Here is a 16,433-nt window from a genome sequence, read left to right as displayed (position 1 = left end):
TTAAAACAGCAGAGCTAAAAGACCAGAGTGCTAAAATGCTGGGAAAATAAAAAGGTCTTCACCTGGTGCCAAAAGGAGTACAATGGAGGTGCCAGGCGAACCTCTCTAGGGAGCTCATTCCAAAGCCAGGGTGCCACAGCAGAAATGGCCCTCTTCCTGGTAGCCACCCACCTCACTTCCTTTAGCAGCTGCTCCCAGAGAAAGACCCCTGAAGATGATCTTACATATGGGAGGAGGTGATCCCTCATTTAACCTGGCCCCAAGCCGTTTAGGGCTTTGAATGTTAATACTAGCACTTAGATTGGGCCTGGACATGGACTGGCAGCCAATGCAGCTGGAAAAGTACTGGCGTAATGTGCTCTCATTGGCCAGTCCCATTAACAGTCTTGCTGCCCCATTTTGGACAAGCTGAAGTTTCCAGACCATTTTCGAAGGCAGCGCCATGTATAATGCATTGCAGTAATCCAGACGACAGGTAATTAGGGCATGGATAACTATAGCTAGGCTATCTCTATCCAGATAAGGGTGTAGTTGGTATATCAGCCTAAGCTGATTTGTAGGGGTGTACGAACCCCACTTACCAGTCTGCTCCGGGGTCTGCTGGGGGGGGAGGTGATCCGTCCCTCCCCTCCCCCCAGAATCCTCCCTGGCTGATTCCTCTCTGCAGCGAGTCTGCAGAGCCGCCGGCTGGGCCTGTCCGCAGCCAGATTTCCATCCGCTGCCGGGCTGCGGATGCAAATGGCGTCCGGCATAGCCAACGCCATTTGCATCCCTGCTCTTTTCGTAATAGGCTATGTAAATATTTACGTAGCCTATCACCAAAAAGAGCAGGGACACAAATGGCATCAGTTTCGCTGGACGCCATTTGTGTCTGCAGTCCAGGGCAGTGGACGGATGGTAGTAGATGGACCCAGACTGGCCAGCAGCAGGTAGGGTCTGTCCCGACTTTAGTTTGCGGGGTGGCGGGAGGGAGCATTCCGTTCTGCCACAGACTCCGGGGTGCTGGATTCTAAAGAATCCGGCCTCATTGGAGTCCATGGTGGATTTCTCCGTCATCTTTACAGATTTGATCCTGCCATCAGCATCCAATATGCTGGATATCTGCAAATATCCCTTGATGAGATCCAGGGTAGTAATATAGGTGGCACCTCCTAGGTTCTCTAGGAGATCATCTACTTCAGGCATTGGAAAGCAGTTCGGGTGGTGATGGTATTCAGACAGCAGTAATCAACACAAATATGAACTGAACCATCTGGCTTTGCTACCAGCACTGCTGGAGAACACCAAGCACTATTGGAGGGTGTTATAAACCCAAGAGACTTGTTCTGTACCTCTGCTGTGTGTCCTTTCTTTGCTTCCCCACAGCATGGTAGGGAGAGGGGGTGATTAGGAAGTGATCCCCATGAGAATCGAATGGGTAGCCAGTTCAGTTCTCTCAGGTTGGCTGGAAAACAAACCTTCAGAACTTTGAAGTAAAGTTTTCAGTTGCTGGGCATGTGTAGCTGAGAAGTCTAGGGCTAGGCTAAGGGTCTCAATTCCTCCTCCTGGAAGACAGTCCTCTTGATGGTCCCAAGGCAAATCCTTTTCACCCCCTTTGAGGGGCTGTATGGACAAAAACATGTTGGATCAATCCCTACATGGCTTTAGGGAGTTCACATGGTGTTAAGTCCTAAGTCCATGGTGCTAGGTCTCAGTCCTACAGATGAGTAGTCAAGGAGGTAACTTATCTCCCTAAGTGAAAGGTTCTTCCCAATCTGCCTCTATCATATTCATCCTGAGAGGCTTGATGACTATGACTTGGTCGCCTTCTTTATACTCCTGAGCTCAGGCACCTTTTGTTTTTCTTTTGTTTTCCTTGAGTGCTAGACGAGTGTTTCTTGGCAAGGGTGAGACTTATTTGCTGAGAGTTTTGTAGATTGTCCACACTGTCTAGGATAGAGCTGGGTTCTGACTCTTGGGCATGGGCTCCTTCCCAGTGCTCCTTTACAAGATCCAGGGGCCCACACACTTTCCTCCCAAATACTCATTCAAAGGGAGAAAAACCTGTGGATTCCTGTGGCACCTCTCAATAAGCAAAAAGGAGGTGTTATAAAGAATCATCCCAGTTATTGGGATGAGTGTCTACACAGACCTTGAGCATTTGTCCCGAAGTGGCATTGGATCTCTCAACCAGGCCATTAGTCTCTGGGTAAGCAGTAGAAATTAGGTACTTCATGCCACCCCTTCCTCACAGTTGTTTCATGAGAGTGGACATAAAGTTAGTAGCTTGGTCTGAAACTATTTCTGGGGCAAAACCAAATGGTGTGTGTGTGTGTGGGGGGGGAGAGGCCGTGCATTTGCTACAGCTGAGCCCTCTGTGGATGAAAGGGCCACAACTCCAGGGTACCTGGTAGCAAAATCCATTTTAAATATTTTATTTAAAATATAAATAAAAATATATTTATTTTTTCATGGGTAGCATGGGGTCCAAGGGAGCATATGCCTTGCCCACTGTCTGGCAAGTAGGGCAAGACTGTCAGGAGTCTTTAACATTCTCAGCTATTCTAGGCCAAAAAATTAATAATGTAGTAGTCTTTCTTTGGTACGTGCCACTCTTTGATGCCCAGAGAAAGGAATATCACGGGCCAATGTTAAAAGCTTTTCTCTATAAGGTAGGTGCACTACCAGCTGGGTCCTGGTCTCCCACCCTTCTTGATAGCTCTTGAGGAGAAATTCCTGGTTGAGAAGTCCCCCCTTCCAAATAAATCAAGACTTACAGTCCTTTGGAAAGTCTTTAGAAGGCTGGTTGGCTTTTGGGGGGATTGGTAAAGGCTGTTGTCACTTAACTGAGCATGCTGAAATTCTGTTGACTTGGCCACTGTAACAGGGAACCTCCACAGATGCAGGATCAATGACTGGATCCTCAGTGTTGCCTGGGTCTGGTTTGTGGGTCTTTGCAGCAAGGAATTCCATAGGTGTGGGAGTGGGGGCTGGAACCTCTGCATTGGTGCCACTGGAACTAGAGAGAGATGCAAGCTGCTGGTCCTCAATGAGGCATGACTGGAGAAAGGCTTTTTAGCCACTGCTTTGGCTGGAGCTACCTCCAAAGAGCAGGCCTGGCTATGTGTGACAGTGTTGATGCTTGGAAATGAAGCCATGTGGTGTGCCATATCAAGGACTGGTGTTTTTAGCTCCCTGAGGATAGCCAGGGATGTGATAAGCAACCCCTCTACACCCATGTTAAGGTCATTTATGAAAATACTGAACAGCATAGGCCCTAGGATAGAGCCCTGCAGCACTGCACCCCAGGCCTCCTCCACGAGGATGCTGAGCCATTACTGAGCACTTGTTGAGTATGGTTGCTCAACCTAACAACAGTATCGCCAAGCCCACACTTTACCATCTTGTCCACAGAGATATTATGGGAAATCTAATCAAATGCTTTGCTGAAATCGAGATATACTATGTCCACAACATTCCATGCATGATCTACCAAACTAGTAACTCTAACAAAAAGGGAGATAAGGTTGGTCTGCCTTATTCCTGACAGACCCATGGTGGCTCCTACTAAATGTATTATTTAGGAACATAGGAAGCTGCCACCTTCTGGATCCACCTTCTTCCCCATTTTGAAGATGGGGGCAACATTTGACCATCTCCAGTCTTCTGGCACTTCACTTGTTCTCAAGGAATTCTCAAAGATTACAGGTAGCAGCTCTGAAACAACATCCACAAGCTCCTTCCCAGGGATGTGCTTAATCTAGTCCTGGAGATCTGAACTTGTTTAAAGGAGCTAGGTGTTCTCCAACCGTGAGGAGCCATTAGGGGTTGCTTTATAATTCCTGAGGTTTCCTAGGTTGGCCCAGCAACAGTAGCCAGTCACACAGGTAGAGCTGGGTAAACAGAAGAAAAGGGAATCTGGACTTGGGCTCTTTAAATGACTCAAAGACTCTGCGGGAGGAGGCAGCGGCGGCAGGGCATAAAAACCTGAATGCTGGAAACACAGGAAAGGAGGAAAAATAAAGCAGGAGCAAAGAGGGCCAGGAGATGTGGATAGAAAGGGCACAACGCAAGGAACAAAGACCAGATGGCACAAAATGGGTTATCAGGAAGGGAATTGACCAGTGAGCTTATTTAGAAGGTCAAGGAGCTGAATCAGAGTAGTGGCTGTTAGGAATGGTAAAAGGGACTTTCCAGAACAGGCAGCAGCACACAGGAAACTACAAGACCCAGAGGACAAGAAAAGACTTCCCCAGTTCCACAGCAAACTCAGTACCAGATCATCCTGACCCCACAACTACTTACCTACAGCTTGCACCACCACATAGGCATTCATTCTGATCATGTCGGTACTTACCTGTGCTGCAACACTGGCATCCCCCCTGTCCTGCAGCTGCCCCATCTGTGGGCATCCCTTCTGGTTCTACAGATACTTAGCCATCCCCCACACCCACATAAGCATTCATCCTGGTCCTGCAGCTACTTATCTTGCTCCATGAGCCTTCACCCTGGTTCTGCATGTACTCACCAGTAATACTCCAGGGGCATTCTACCTTATTCTGCAGCTACTTACCTCAGACCCTAAGAAGGGATTCTGCTTCCACAACTTCCATTTTGAATGATCCTGATTTACAACAAGGATTAATAAAGTCTAGAGTTGTTGTATTTATGTTGTCATGTCATTCCTTCTGGCGAGTAACAGGGGAAGTGACATGTCCCGCCTGATGGAAGGAGCACCCCATGTGACACCAACTCATTACCTGCTCTGGGTTGCATGTTCCTCCTTATACAATTTAAGTTGTTCTGCCGTCTCTCCATCAACTGTTAAGAATTCATCTTCTTCCCGAAGAAAAGTCCCCTTCTCTGGTCTTTTTCTTGGCCCTAAAATAGCCAAAGAAGCCCTTTTTGTTGATTTTAGCACCCCTCACAAGTTTCAGCCGATTCTCAGCCTTAGCCTTCCAGTCACCATCCTTAAGGGTTGCAGGTATTCTGTTGTACTCCTCCTTGGGTATATGTTCCTGGTTCTGTATGTCCCTTCTGAGGGCTCCTTGGGTATATGTTCCTGGTTCTGTATGTCCCTTCTGAGGGCTCCTTCACACCGGGCTTTTATCCTGCGATTGAGATTGCTACTTCATGGAAGTTTGCAGGCTCTTTACATGACGCAGTTATCATCCAAGGCATCTCCTGCACTACATGCCCTTTGTTCCATTTTTAAATAGATCGCAGATAATGAGCTACCAAATTACCCCGTTGTGTTCTGCTTGAGTTCCCTCAATGAAAAAGGAAAAGCTGCAAGAAGAGGAGTGAGATCAATGAAAGATAATGGAAGATAATGGAAGACTCAGATATGGGGAGAAGGGTGTGGGGGGAGGAAGTGCATGTAAAGAGAGCCAGTGGTGATCCTGCATTTAAAACAGAAGCAGAAAGCCCCATTTTAAATGCAGGATTTTAGGCTGGTGTAGAAATGCCCATGGAATCCTACCCAATGTATCTCTGAATTTGTTTTTTAATTGGCTTTTCTAAAGTCCAAGGTACAAGCTCAGTGTTCACAGCCATTAGCATAACAAATTCCAACACGATCTTGTCACTTCTTTCAAGGTTCCTGCCACTTTCACTTCATCAACCAGTTCTTCCCTGTTGGTCGGGATTAAATCCAGTACAGCAGGAGGGACCCTTCTTAGCTGACTGGGCGGGGTCCATAACCCGTCACCCACTGAGCACGCTACTGCTGCTTGGATCCCCATGTCAATCTGCCTTTGGCCCTCATGTCCAGTGTACTGATGCTCACTTCCTCCTATCTCCTATTACTATCACTCTGGTAATAATGATAACAATTTTTACAGCACAATCCTATAGTCAATGCTTCCTGCATGCTAGTGTGACCTCTAGCTATCACTGCTTAAGCAAACCCTTAAGCAAATGAAAACGAGCCAAAACACTCATTTTCAGAATGGGGCAAGTCAGTGGTGTTTGCAGAAGGGAGCTCCACTGACCTGTCCCATTCCAGAAATGAGTATTTCTGCTAATTTCCAGGGCTGCTTTAGTAAGCGCTTGTTCCCTGTTGTCCTAGTGGACAGAAACAGCAAGAGCACAGCAGCACTATAGGATACTGTTCTATGTTAGCCCTGGCTGTCACCAATGTGATCCCCCTTCTCAAAGCAATTTCAGTACACGTGGAATGGGTTTAAACCTCCGCAACTCTGCATGCTGAGATGGGGGTGGGGGAGTATGTGAGTGTGGGAGGGGGCGAGGAGGAAGGCTGTGTATATGTGGCCCCAAACCCACCACCCCTTGCACATGCAGCCCTCAGGGGCAGAAAGGTTGCCTGCCCTCTTCGAGAGAATGGTGAGATCTCTTGCCACATTACAGAATGTCCTCAGCAGCAGCGAGCACATTTGTGGGCATCTGATATTAAAACCAACCTATTTTAAGGTTTGTTGTAAGGATTCCATAAAGTATTTTGCATACTAAAAATCCCGAATAAATGCTTTGTAAAATTACTACTACTACTACAATTTGCCAAATTCATTCTGTCAGTGTCCATATTGTAGTATCCCAAAATAATATTTATCATGTGCTTGTTCTATTCCTATATAAAGGCTCTGCTCCTCAGGGCTATTACATGTAAGGCAGGAGATCTGCGACTGAATCTCCTGCCATCATTTTATTTGTTAATGTAATACATTTCTGTTATGCCTTAATCAAAAATTATTTTAAGAGGGCTCATTGATGTATTTATTTTATTTGTATCCTGCCTTTCTACCAAAAAATGGCACTCAAGGTGGCTTAGAAAACAAACACTTATAATACATTACATTTAATAACAATATTAATCAATAAACATTTAAAATGAGGAAAGAACAATCTGCAGTAAATTGAAACACTAAAGCAGCAGGCAGATAAAAACAATCCTGAATTAAAAGGCTTTGGCAATTAAAATTGTTTTCAGCAGATGCCTAAAACTCATAAGAGTAGGCACCAGGCGCACAGACTAAGAAGGTTTGATCCTTGGTCACCTAAGCTCAGTAGGAAGGGATACCCCAAAGAGGGTCTCTTTGGATGACCTCAAAGAATGGCCAGGTTTGTATGAAAACAGGTGGTCCTTGAGATACCTTGTTCCCAAGCTGAATAGGGTAATTAAATATACTAATATAGTAATTATATTATTAATATAGTAATTAATTAATTAATTAATTAAATCACTAATATAGTAATTACTTAATTAATTAAACTATTCCTTGGCCACTTTTCAAAGAAGAACACAAGAAACTAACACCAACACTCTCAACTGAGCTCAGAACTGCATGGGAAGATAGCGAAACTGTTTCAGAACTAGTGAGATGTTCTGAATGACCCATGCTGGTCAACATCTGGCTGCCGCTTTTTGAATCAGCAGACATTTCTGGGAAATCTTCAAAGGCAGCTCTAGGTACATCATATTGCAGTTGTCTGATCTGGATGTTACAGGAGTATAGATTGGGGTGGGCAACTTGGGAGGATCTGGGGACCATTTTTCACACCCCAGAGCCTGCCATTGGCCCTACACACACACCCTACCATCAAAATCACCAGCATACTGCTAAAATCACTGCCACACTGATTTTGCACCACCAAAATCACTGATGCACAACTACTGCACAATTCTGGAAGCATGGAATTTCCATTTCCCCGTTAAAACAAGGCATGCAGTGAGTGCACTCCTTGTTTGACAGGCAGATCACACTCCTGGAAGACCACGATATGCCATTAAAACATGGTGCATGCTCACAATGTGCCTTGTAAAGGGGAAATGTGGCTTTTTGCTGCTGCCACACTGCTGAAATTTAGCAGCTTGACAGCAGCATTTTGGGAGACAGCAGGGGCCGCCAAATAGGTTGGAAGGCCCTCATGTGGCCCACAGGTTGCCCACTCCTGGTGTAGATAATGCTATACCAGCTCTGTTTAGGAGAGATTGCAGTGGTTGCACTAACCTAAGCAGGTGAAAACTGTTTGAGCTACAGACACCACATGGCTGTTCCAACAGTGCTACCAAACTGCAAACCATCTCCTTAAGGACAAGTTAAACTCCACCTCCTTGGTCAGATGAACTACCTGCCAACAGCCCCTGTCTTGTCTGGATTGGGTTTCAGTATATTAATCCTCACCCGGTGTGCTACTGACCCCATGCACTTAAATGCAGTCACAGGAGTGGGAGAAACTGGCTTGTGGCAGCAGCAGTGCGAAGGCCATGTTTAAACCTTTTCCATTGTGCCATTTCTGGATCAAAATCACTCCCCACTTTAATAGAGGGGAAAATACAGTCACAATACAGAAACAAGGAAGAGTCTTCTGGCACCTAAAAATCTATTATGACATTTGCTTTCATGGATTAGAGTCTAGTTCATCATATGAATAGCATTATCTTCACTTTGTAGACTCTAGCTTATGCCATAACAACTTTGTTAGTTTTAAAGGTTTTTACCGTATTGGTTTTCATTTCTACTTGTAAACTGCCTTGTGAGGACTTTGTCCTAAAAGGTGGAATCAAAGTATTATAAATAGATAGATAGATAGATAGATAGATAGATAGTCTCTGTTGTTTTTGGTCTGTCTCTCTCCCCACAATAGGTCAAGTAGGAACTTGAGGGGAGCAACTGAGGTTGGGGGAAATATTACACATTCCTTTTCCCAGCGCCTCTGAGCGCTACACAAGGCTTTTATTGTATGCTCGTAACTGCTCACTCATGATAGTTTGCAGGTCCTTTACATGACATTGTCATCCTCCAGGGCCTCTCCCACAGCCTCTATAACGCCATAGAAATCTCGTGTAATTGTGCAATTCTGCGATACCACAGCACCAAAATGGAACATATAGAAAGACAGAGAAAGAAAAATTCCAGACAGTAAATGTAAAGGAGCAGATCTTAAACCCGCAAAGAAACCAGAAGTAGAAGCGTTGGTAAAGGTGCGGGTTAAAAGCTTCATGTAGAAAAGCCCTCTGTCACAAGCCAGTTTACCCCACCCCACCTCATGGGTACTTATAAAAAAGATTTGAGTTTCCCAATCATGGATCTCCTGTGTGACATAGTTTGGCCCTCAGAAATGATATGAAACACAGCCCACCATGCATATAGCCAACATTCAGGCTAACTGATCTGCAGAGACAATAAAACAGGTCAAACCAGAAGGTTTTCACACTTTTATTGTAAAGCTTTGGGAGGGCTAATTACAGTGGAGTTTGTCATTCGACAGCTCAGCAAACAAACAGAATGGAAGAGAACAGAAAAGGGCTCACAAGGTATCATGCTTACGGCTCCAAACAAAAAGGATTACAAAGGAATCAATTGTGCTCATGGTACCTGGGGAGAACTAAGCCCCAGAACCAAAGCCTTCCCAGTGCAAGGGAAATGCATCACATTGAGAGCAATACAACCTTAGCGAGAGAGAGAGGCAGTACCTAAACATAGGTCACCATCTGAAAAATAGTTGGGTACTCTTTACTCTGCCATAGGATTTCTCCTTTTAGAAAAAGCTACACCTGCATGTACATAAAACTGTACAAAAAACAAGGCATCACAAGCAAGGAACTGAAATCTCATATAAATAGAACCAACACGAAGAGCTACAAAGGGGTTGCTTGGCTTCATCTTACACAGCTGGCCTGGGCCTGGCCTCCCACCTTTGGTTTTACCCCTGGTTTATCCTAGTACAGTGCTCAAAACTGTCCCCCATTGCCCTTCAATGTGCTTGTCTAGGACCCATGGAGCACCCTTCTTCCTTCCAAGCCCCCACCCTATCCCTGCCAATGTAGGATCTCTCCTTCTGGCTTTGAATTGTGCAAAATGAGCTTCCCTTGGTGATATCTTGGCCCTTGGAGATTGCCCCACCATGCCCACTCCTGTGGCATCTCCCCATTCCATGGCAACTTCAATTTTCCTCACCAGTGGCCAATCTCAGTGGCAACACTGTTGCCATCTTCAGATTCCACCTCCCAACCCAAATAACATCTTCATATCTTCTCCCACACACAAGAGGCAGCACTGCCGTGGTTTTCCTTTTGTGGACCAAGTACTACAGCCTCTTTCTTTTTTCCTCCCTCCCACAGGAAGCAGTCCCCCCCCCCCATACCCCAGGGATAATGCCAGGGGAAAGAGGCTGCAGGTTGCCCCTTCTCAAGATGTCAGATATTGTCTGGCAGCCGACTGTGGATTAACCTGCTTGGTCATCAACACTCAGAAGTCATTGGCCTTAGCCCAGCTAGCAAAGGAATAAGCAGCCCGGGCCTCCTTAGGCTAGCACACATTTTGCTCTAATGGGCCCTCTGACAAGTACGTCCAAGGATGGAAGCAACTCTTGGATGAGGGCAGCCTTATAACGCCCATTGGCAAGGAATGGACCTGGGCTAGTCTGCCTAGGAATGAGGCTGCCACCTGTTCTGTTTTTGACTGAACAAGTCCAGCTTATGGATAGGCCTATTTTATTAAAAACAAAAGGTGATAACCTTACCTTGGAACCACAGGTATCCTCTTGTCAGTGAGCCTGGCTTCTGCCTATGCCTTCCACAGCAAGGACGTAATAATAAAGAAGAGACTGAGAGGAGGGTCCTGCCCCCCTGCATACCTTATGGTGGCACTTTAAAGTGTCTAGATAGGACAGTGTATGATCTGGGCCGAGTGGCTGAAGTGCATTTGATCCCTGGGCAGGGCTGATTTAAGCCAGTATCTACCAGTCTTAGTGCCTTCTACCAACTGAATGGGCATGGAGAAAACTAGGCATTTCAGGACTTCCTGATAAATTAGCCCAGGGCCTCAGGGAATAGATCACAAACTGGGGACTCTGGTACTGGAATCCAGTCACCTAGTGCTCTATAGCATGTGGCAGGTTGCCACAGGAGGGAATTGCTGTTCTGCTCTCTGCTGTTCTTCAGTGTCACCACTGCACACTGTCAAATAATAAGTAAAAGGTGATATCGTAACAATGTGCTCAGCAGGGAGCAGATGGCACAAGGGGGCAGTAAGGTTCCACATGGTCCTATAAAGCTTCTGAGTCTGGCCTGGCTCCTTGGTATGAGGAACCTGACGACTGCACCCCACTTGCTTCCTGACTTGACTACCAACTTGTCTCCACACTGCCAGCCCTGACACACAAATACACAAGTGTACCACAAAAGAAAAGAAGAGGTATTCCTGCGTATACCACAAGCGGCCTCTCTGCCGTCCTCTCCTTGCCAGATCCGTTCAAATCAGAATGCTGAACAGAGACACAGCGAGGGAGGGGGATGGCCAGCCTGCCTTCTACAACACAGCAAAGGAGAACACATCTGTGACCCCTGGCAATGTATGAGAAGGGGGGCAGGGCCTATGGGCACCAAAGGAGCGAAGCTAAGAGGACCAAGCTGGGCCCAAACAGTGTCAGCTCATCTCGCGGGGAGAGGCCCATGGCTAGAGAGTGTACCAGGGAACTTGTATCCTCGCAGCCATGTGCACTGGAATGTTGTTGGAAGTCCAACAAACACCAGCTGGCAGACAGGGAAGTGGGTGGGAAGGGATTGCCATGAGCGAGCACTAGGCTACATGGAGCCAGGCCCAACACCATCAGGACAGCTAAGAGTGACTTAAGGACCATGTCACTAAAGCAGCCCACACATGGCTGGTGGAGGACACATTCTCCCTTGCCCAAGCAGGGCTGGTCTTTTGAGGGCACTTACTGTTGGGGTTATTCATGCAAAGGGTAGTTCCACTGTTCTTCATGGGCCCCTGCTGGAACTGCAATTCCACAACAGGACTCCTACAGTTTGGTAGTATGTGGCTAAACCTGTGGGACTGGAAGAGAATATTGGAGCCCTTGAAGCTGGCCCTGTGGTCTATAGGCATAGGGAGAGGGGATGACTCCAGCATACAGTGGCCCCATGGCACCCAGTGCGACCCTGAGTCAACGCTCCATTTCACAAAGGCAATGGTGGCTTACAGGCAGACAAATCAAAGGCCAGAATCATGGCGTTGGGGCCCAATGACCCCATGAGAATTCCCTGCCTCAGGTGAGGCAGAAGAGATATTGGGAAGTTAGGGGGTTGTACCACCTGAAGAACGGAAGTCTCTTCCGTCTTTCCTACTGGCCCAGCTCCACTGTCCGTGGGATATGGGCAAAGGAGGACCAGCAGAAAGCCACAGCTACCAGCTCTAGGATTCCCCCACACCTGATGAGAAGAGTTGCTGAAGTCCGGAAAGAGATTAGGATTTAAAAGCTATGTAATGCCCTTCTTCCCAGTCCAGCTGACCGGCCAAAGCTCTCCCCGCACAAACCAGTGCCCCATCCTTATTTACACTGTGGAGGGCAAGGCTGGGCTGGCTGGAAGTGCTTGTGCCCATGTGCTCTTCTGTGTGGTGAAAGATTCAAGCTGGAAATTGCTCCCTGTGGTTTTTGTTTGTTTGTTTCAATGTCTTTTTGTTTCAAGGACAATAAAACTTTTGATCAGGCAGGACGCAAATGTCATTCCTAAGATTCATATTTACAGGAGTCTACAGTAATAAGAGAGGCAGCTTTCCCGCCTGTACCTGTGCCAGGTGCTCTCAGCCCTGTGCCCAATGGACTCCACCAAGTCTGTGTGGACCTTTGGTAACTAAGCCCTCCCCCCCACCCCCAGCCCTGAAGCCATGAGGCCAAGCCCTCTTCACTCAGTTCCCTTCTCCCTCTTCCCAGACATCCAGAGACCACTCTGCCGAGAGCTTGGTAATTCAGGCTGGTGTCAGTCCTCTTGCCCTGGGAGCAATGAGCATACAAAAGTGTTCCTGTGCCCAGGGCCTGGGCAAGGCATTCTCACCTGGCAGGCACAGAACTGCCAGGGCGAGGGATAAAGCATCACAGTTTGAAAAGTCCTTCCTTCTTATTCTCCTTCTTTGAGTTCCAGACATGGGTCTCAGTGATGTTTTCAGGTACTTCCACCGTCCTCTCAGTCTCACAGGTAGATCTCCCGCTTGGCAGTTTGGGAAGATGGTGTGGTGGCTGTCTGGAAGTCCGAGGTCTGGGTGAGAGGGATTTCCTCCATGGGGGAGTCCTTGCAGGGCTCATGGCTACTGTTGGAGAAGGCACTGTATGTGGGGAGCAGGCGGAGGTTAGCCATTTTGGTGTTTCGCTCTTCTGAGAGTCTGGGGCTGCCGTTCCCAACTTGCTCTTGACTCCCTCTGTCTTGATAAGGCACAAATGTAGAGAGTTTGAGGGCATTCTTGGGTCGCCGGCTTGGAGAGGACTGACCTGGCATCCAGCAGGTGTCAGAGTGACCAAACTCTGTGCATTCCCGGGTGCAGGTCCCTGTCATGGCTACGTCAGGCAGAGGCCGGAGATCTGCACACAACAAAGGAAAGGGGTGGAGAAGGATTAAGGCAAACATGTAGCTATGGATGAAGGCATACATAGTGGCTGCAAGAGCTAAGCTTGAGGCAAGCTCAAAGCAAAATATGCTAGGAGAACGTGCTCAGGAGCAACCTTCCTCACCCATTCTCTCTAGTATAGCAATGCTTCTTTCCCCGGAAGAGAAGTACTGGAAGAGGGAACTAAAATGTTAAGCAGAGCACTAGTCTTCAAGCTGATCTGTGCCACCAGCAACCAGGTGAAAAGACTGAAGTCTGGTCTATACATACAACAGAAGCAAGGAAGAATGATTTGGTGCAATCATAACATGGTACACTGTGCCATTTCAGACTGTAGCTATTCGAATGCTCTTCTAAACCAAACAAAACCCTGCACTTAGAAAACTGGTTCAGCAGTGGATCCTTGTCCCTGATGCGGTTGCTTTTTGACTTGCAGGGAGGGTGTTGTTGTTTTTTTAATGTTGCAGGGCAATAATAGGATCCCTTCCATCTGCAGTCTGAAGTGGTATAGCTCACACCAGGGGCGTTGCTAGGTTCTTAAAAGATCTGGGGCACAGGCCCATAGCACAAATTGCATATATAATATATATCCGAGTCTAAGTGCACCTCTAATATATATGTATGTATGTGTGTGTGTGCATGTGCATGTGGTGTGCTTGCGTATGTGTATAGATTACATACATACATACGTAAGAAGTGTGCACCCCCCCACACTTCAACTCATGCCCCAATTCAGCATTTTGTAAAACATCCCGCTTCTGCTTGGGCCAATTTATAGTTGTACCATTTCAGCTCAGCACCAAACCTGAGTCAAGGTTTGGAAAAATTAGTCTTTATGCTTCCTTCTGACAATGGGAAATTAGAAAAAAAACCCTGTAACTTTTTTCTCTTCGTCAGAACTGGATGATAATTTCAGGCATAGTAGGGGATTACACCTGCCCAAAGTCAGAAAAATAGGTGCAGGGTTATATTTTGATTTTCTTTTAAAGAGAACTGCGAATAACATTTTTATTCCTTGGAAGAATTGGATATGATTTTCAGGATTCATTGCCCCATCAGAGGAGATCATGTCTGCCAAATTTCAGAATGATAGCCACAGGGGGTTTTGTGCAAGGGTGGCCTTGACATTTTCAGGTCCCCAGAAGAGGTCATACTTATCTCCCTATTTTCCTTGTGGACCATTGTTCTGTAAATTACAGACAGCCTAGAGGTGTCCCTAAGTAAGAAACCAGCAAAGTTTCAGAAGGATAGGTGCAGTTGTTCATGTGGAAGGGTGTTCTCCAATTTGGGGGAGGGAGTGATTTGCTTTCCCTTCCCTTCCCCCCTTCCCCAATAGTTTTTGGGTAAGTTTGTATGAAAATGCATAGGTCATTAGAGGTGTTCCCCAGGCAAGAAACTTGCAAAGTTCCTGAAGGATGTACATGCATGCAGATTTAGAATTACTAGAATTTATTTACATTTCACCAATGTTAGCAGCAGGGAACGTGGGTGGGAAGGTGCTATTGCATTGTGGGTTTCCCGTGGGCATCTGGTGGGCCACTGTGTGAACAGAATGTTGAACTAGATGGACCTTGGTCTGATGCAGCACAGCTCTTATGTTCTTAAACAGAGTGCCCCTGAGCATATGCAGAATGTTTTTCTTTCACTACTGAGCACTTACATTCTCCCCCTACCAATTCTATTCCCCTCCATGCACCCATCCCTCCTTATCCTACCATCCTCCAGCAACTCTTCATAAAAACAGATGTCTTGTTTTGTGCAACTCCTCTCTACCTCCTCCTTGTTATGCACAAGCTCTCACTGTATATTCCTCCCCGTAACTTCATTTGTGCCAAAACAGCCAATGAATCTGTTTTCAAAACTAGGGTTAAGTTATGGAGAAGCTCTGAGCATGTACTAAATGTCTTTCCCTCACCACTGAAGCTAGAGTTCTTGCAAAATTAAAACACACACACACACATACTGTAAATGACAAAACATGCATAGGACTGAGCTGAAAGGGCTCAGTTCATTAGATGGAATTGGGCAGTCAGTGTATCAAGCCTGCAGTACTCACAACTCAGGACTTATTTCTGAGTAAACATGCAGAACATCAGGGTGCAAACCTCCCTGCAAAAGTAACTTGTGCTGGAATCCTATGCACACTTTCCTGAGGGTAAGCCTCATTAAACATAATGGGACTTTTGAGTAGGCATACATAGGCTTGTATAGATAAGCAGTATTTATCTCCCCCCCCCCTTAAGAAACTCCTATTTTTATTAAAGTTTTCTGTTCAGAGGAACATAGGAAGCTGCCTTATACCGAGTCAGATCCTGGGTCCATCTAGCCCAGTATTGTTGACATTGACTGGCAGCAGCGGCTTTCCAGAGTTTCAGGCAGGATTCTTTCCTAGCCCTACCTGGAGATGCCGGGGATTGAATCTGGGACCTTCCGCATGCCAAGCAGGTGCTCTACCACTGAGCTACAGCCCTTCCTATTGCTGGATAATGGCAACTGACAAACAAAACAGCCCCAGATTTGTTTCTCTGTGACCATGTGAACCCACTTTTCTCAAAGACTTGAGTGAGAAGGAGAAAAACCAACCCTCTTGTCTGTGTGTATAAAGTTGAATACAGTTCAGAACTTCTCTTGCCCACTGAAGAGAATTCTCTTTAAGAATTCCCCAAGACATGCTCTGGGTGGAATAAAGAAGAGAAAGAAAGAACAGGATAGGGGAAGGAAGAGGAAAAGAAGAATGGTGACTGGAAATGTGCTCAGGGGTGGGGAGTAGAGAGAATTCCCTAAGCCAAGTGGCTCCTTTCAGAGAGGTAGTACTTCAGAGGAATTTAGGAGGCTGTGGAGAGTTTGCAAGGATTGCACATACTTAAATTAACATTATGAGGTGAGGTGGCTGAGGGCTTTTTCTAGTTTTTTTAAAACTGTAGAACCTATTTAAAAGCCTCAGCAGTTCCTCGATCATGATGCCACATAGTCCTAACCCTCCCTTTGGGATTATTTGAGTTCTACAGCTATTTAGAAGAAATTAAAGTGGAGGGGGAGAAAGAAGTTTGTGGAGGCTGATTGGATCCTTTGCTGTACTGAAGCTACTAAACTTCTACAGAAACCAAA

The 16,433-nt window shown here is 46.4% G+C and overlaps 1 protein-coding gene across 1 annotated transcript in view; it reads right to left on the bottom strand.

The window, feature by feature from the left end:
- Nucleotides 1-9,143: 9,143 nt before the first annotated feature.
- PCDH1 (protocadherin 1) overlaps nucleotides 9,144-16,433 on the bottom strand; it is a 211,991-nt gene continuing 204,701 nt past the window's right edge. Inside the window, exon 8 of the mRNA XM_084851558.1 lies at nucleotides 9,144-13,299. Coding sequence (XP_084707684.1) covers nucleotides 12,914-13,299 — 386 coding nt within the window. The 3' untranslated portion in view covers nucleotides 9,144-12,913. The remainder of the gene's footprint in view (nucleotides 13,300-16,433) is intronic.

The sequence above is a fragment of the Heloderma suspectum genome, chromosome 4 (assembly GCF_057233095.1).
Source record: "Heloderma suspectum isolate Gila_16-S chromosome 4, 16-S_ref, whole genome shotgun sequence".
Classification (NCBI taxonomy): domain Eukaryota; kingdom Metazoa; phylum Chordata; class Lepidosauria; order Squamata; family Helodermatidae; genus Heloderma; species Heloderma suspectum.
This window is presented reverse-complemented; position numbering and strand designations above follow the sequence as displayed.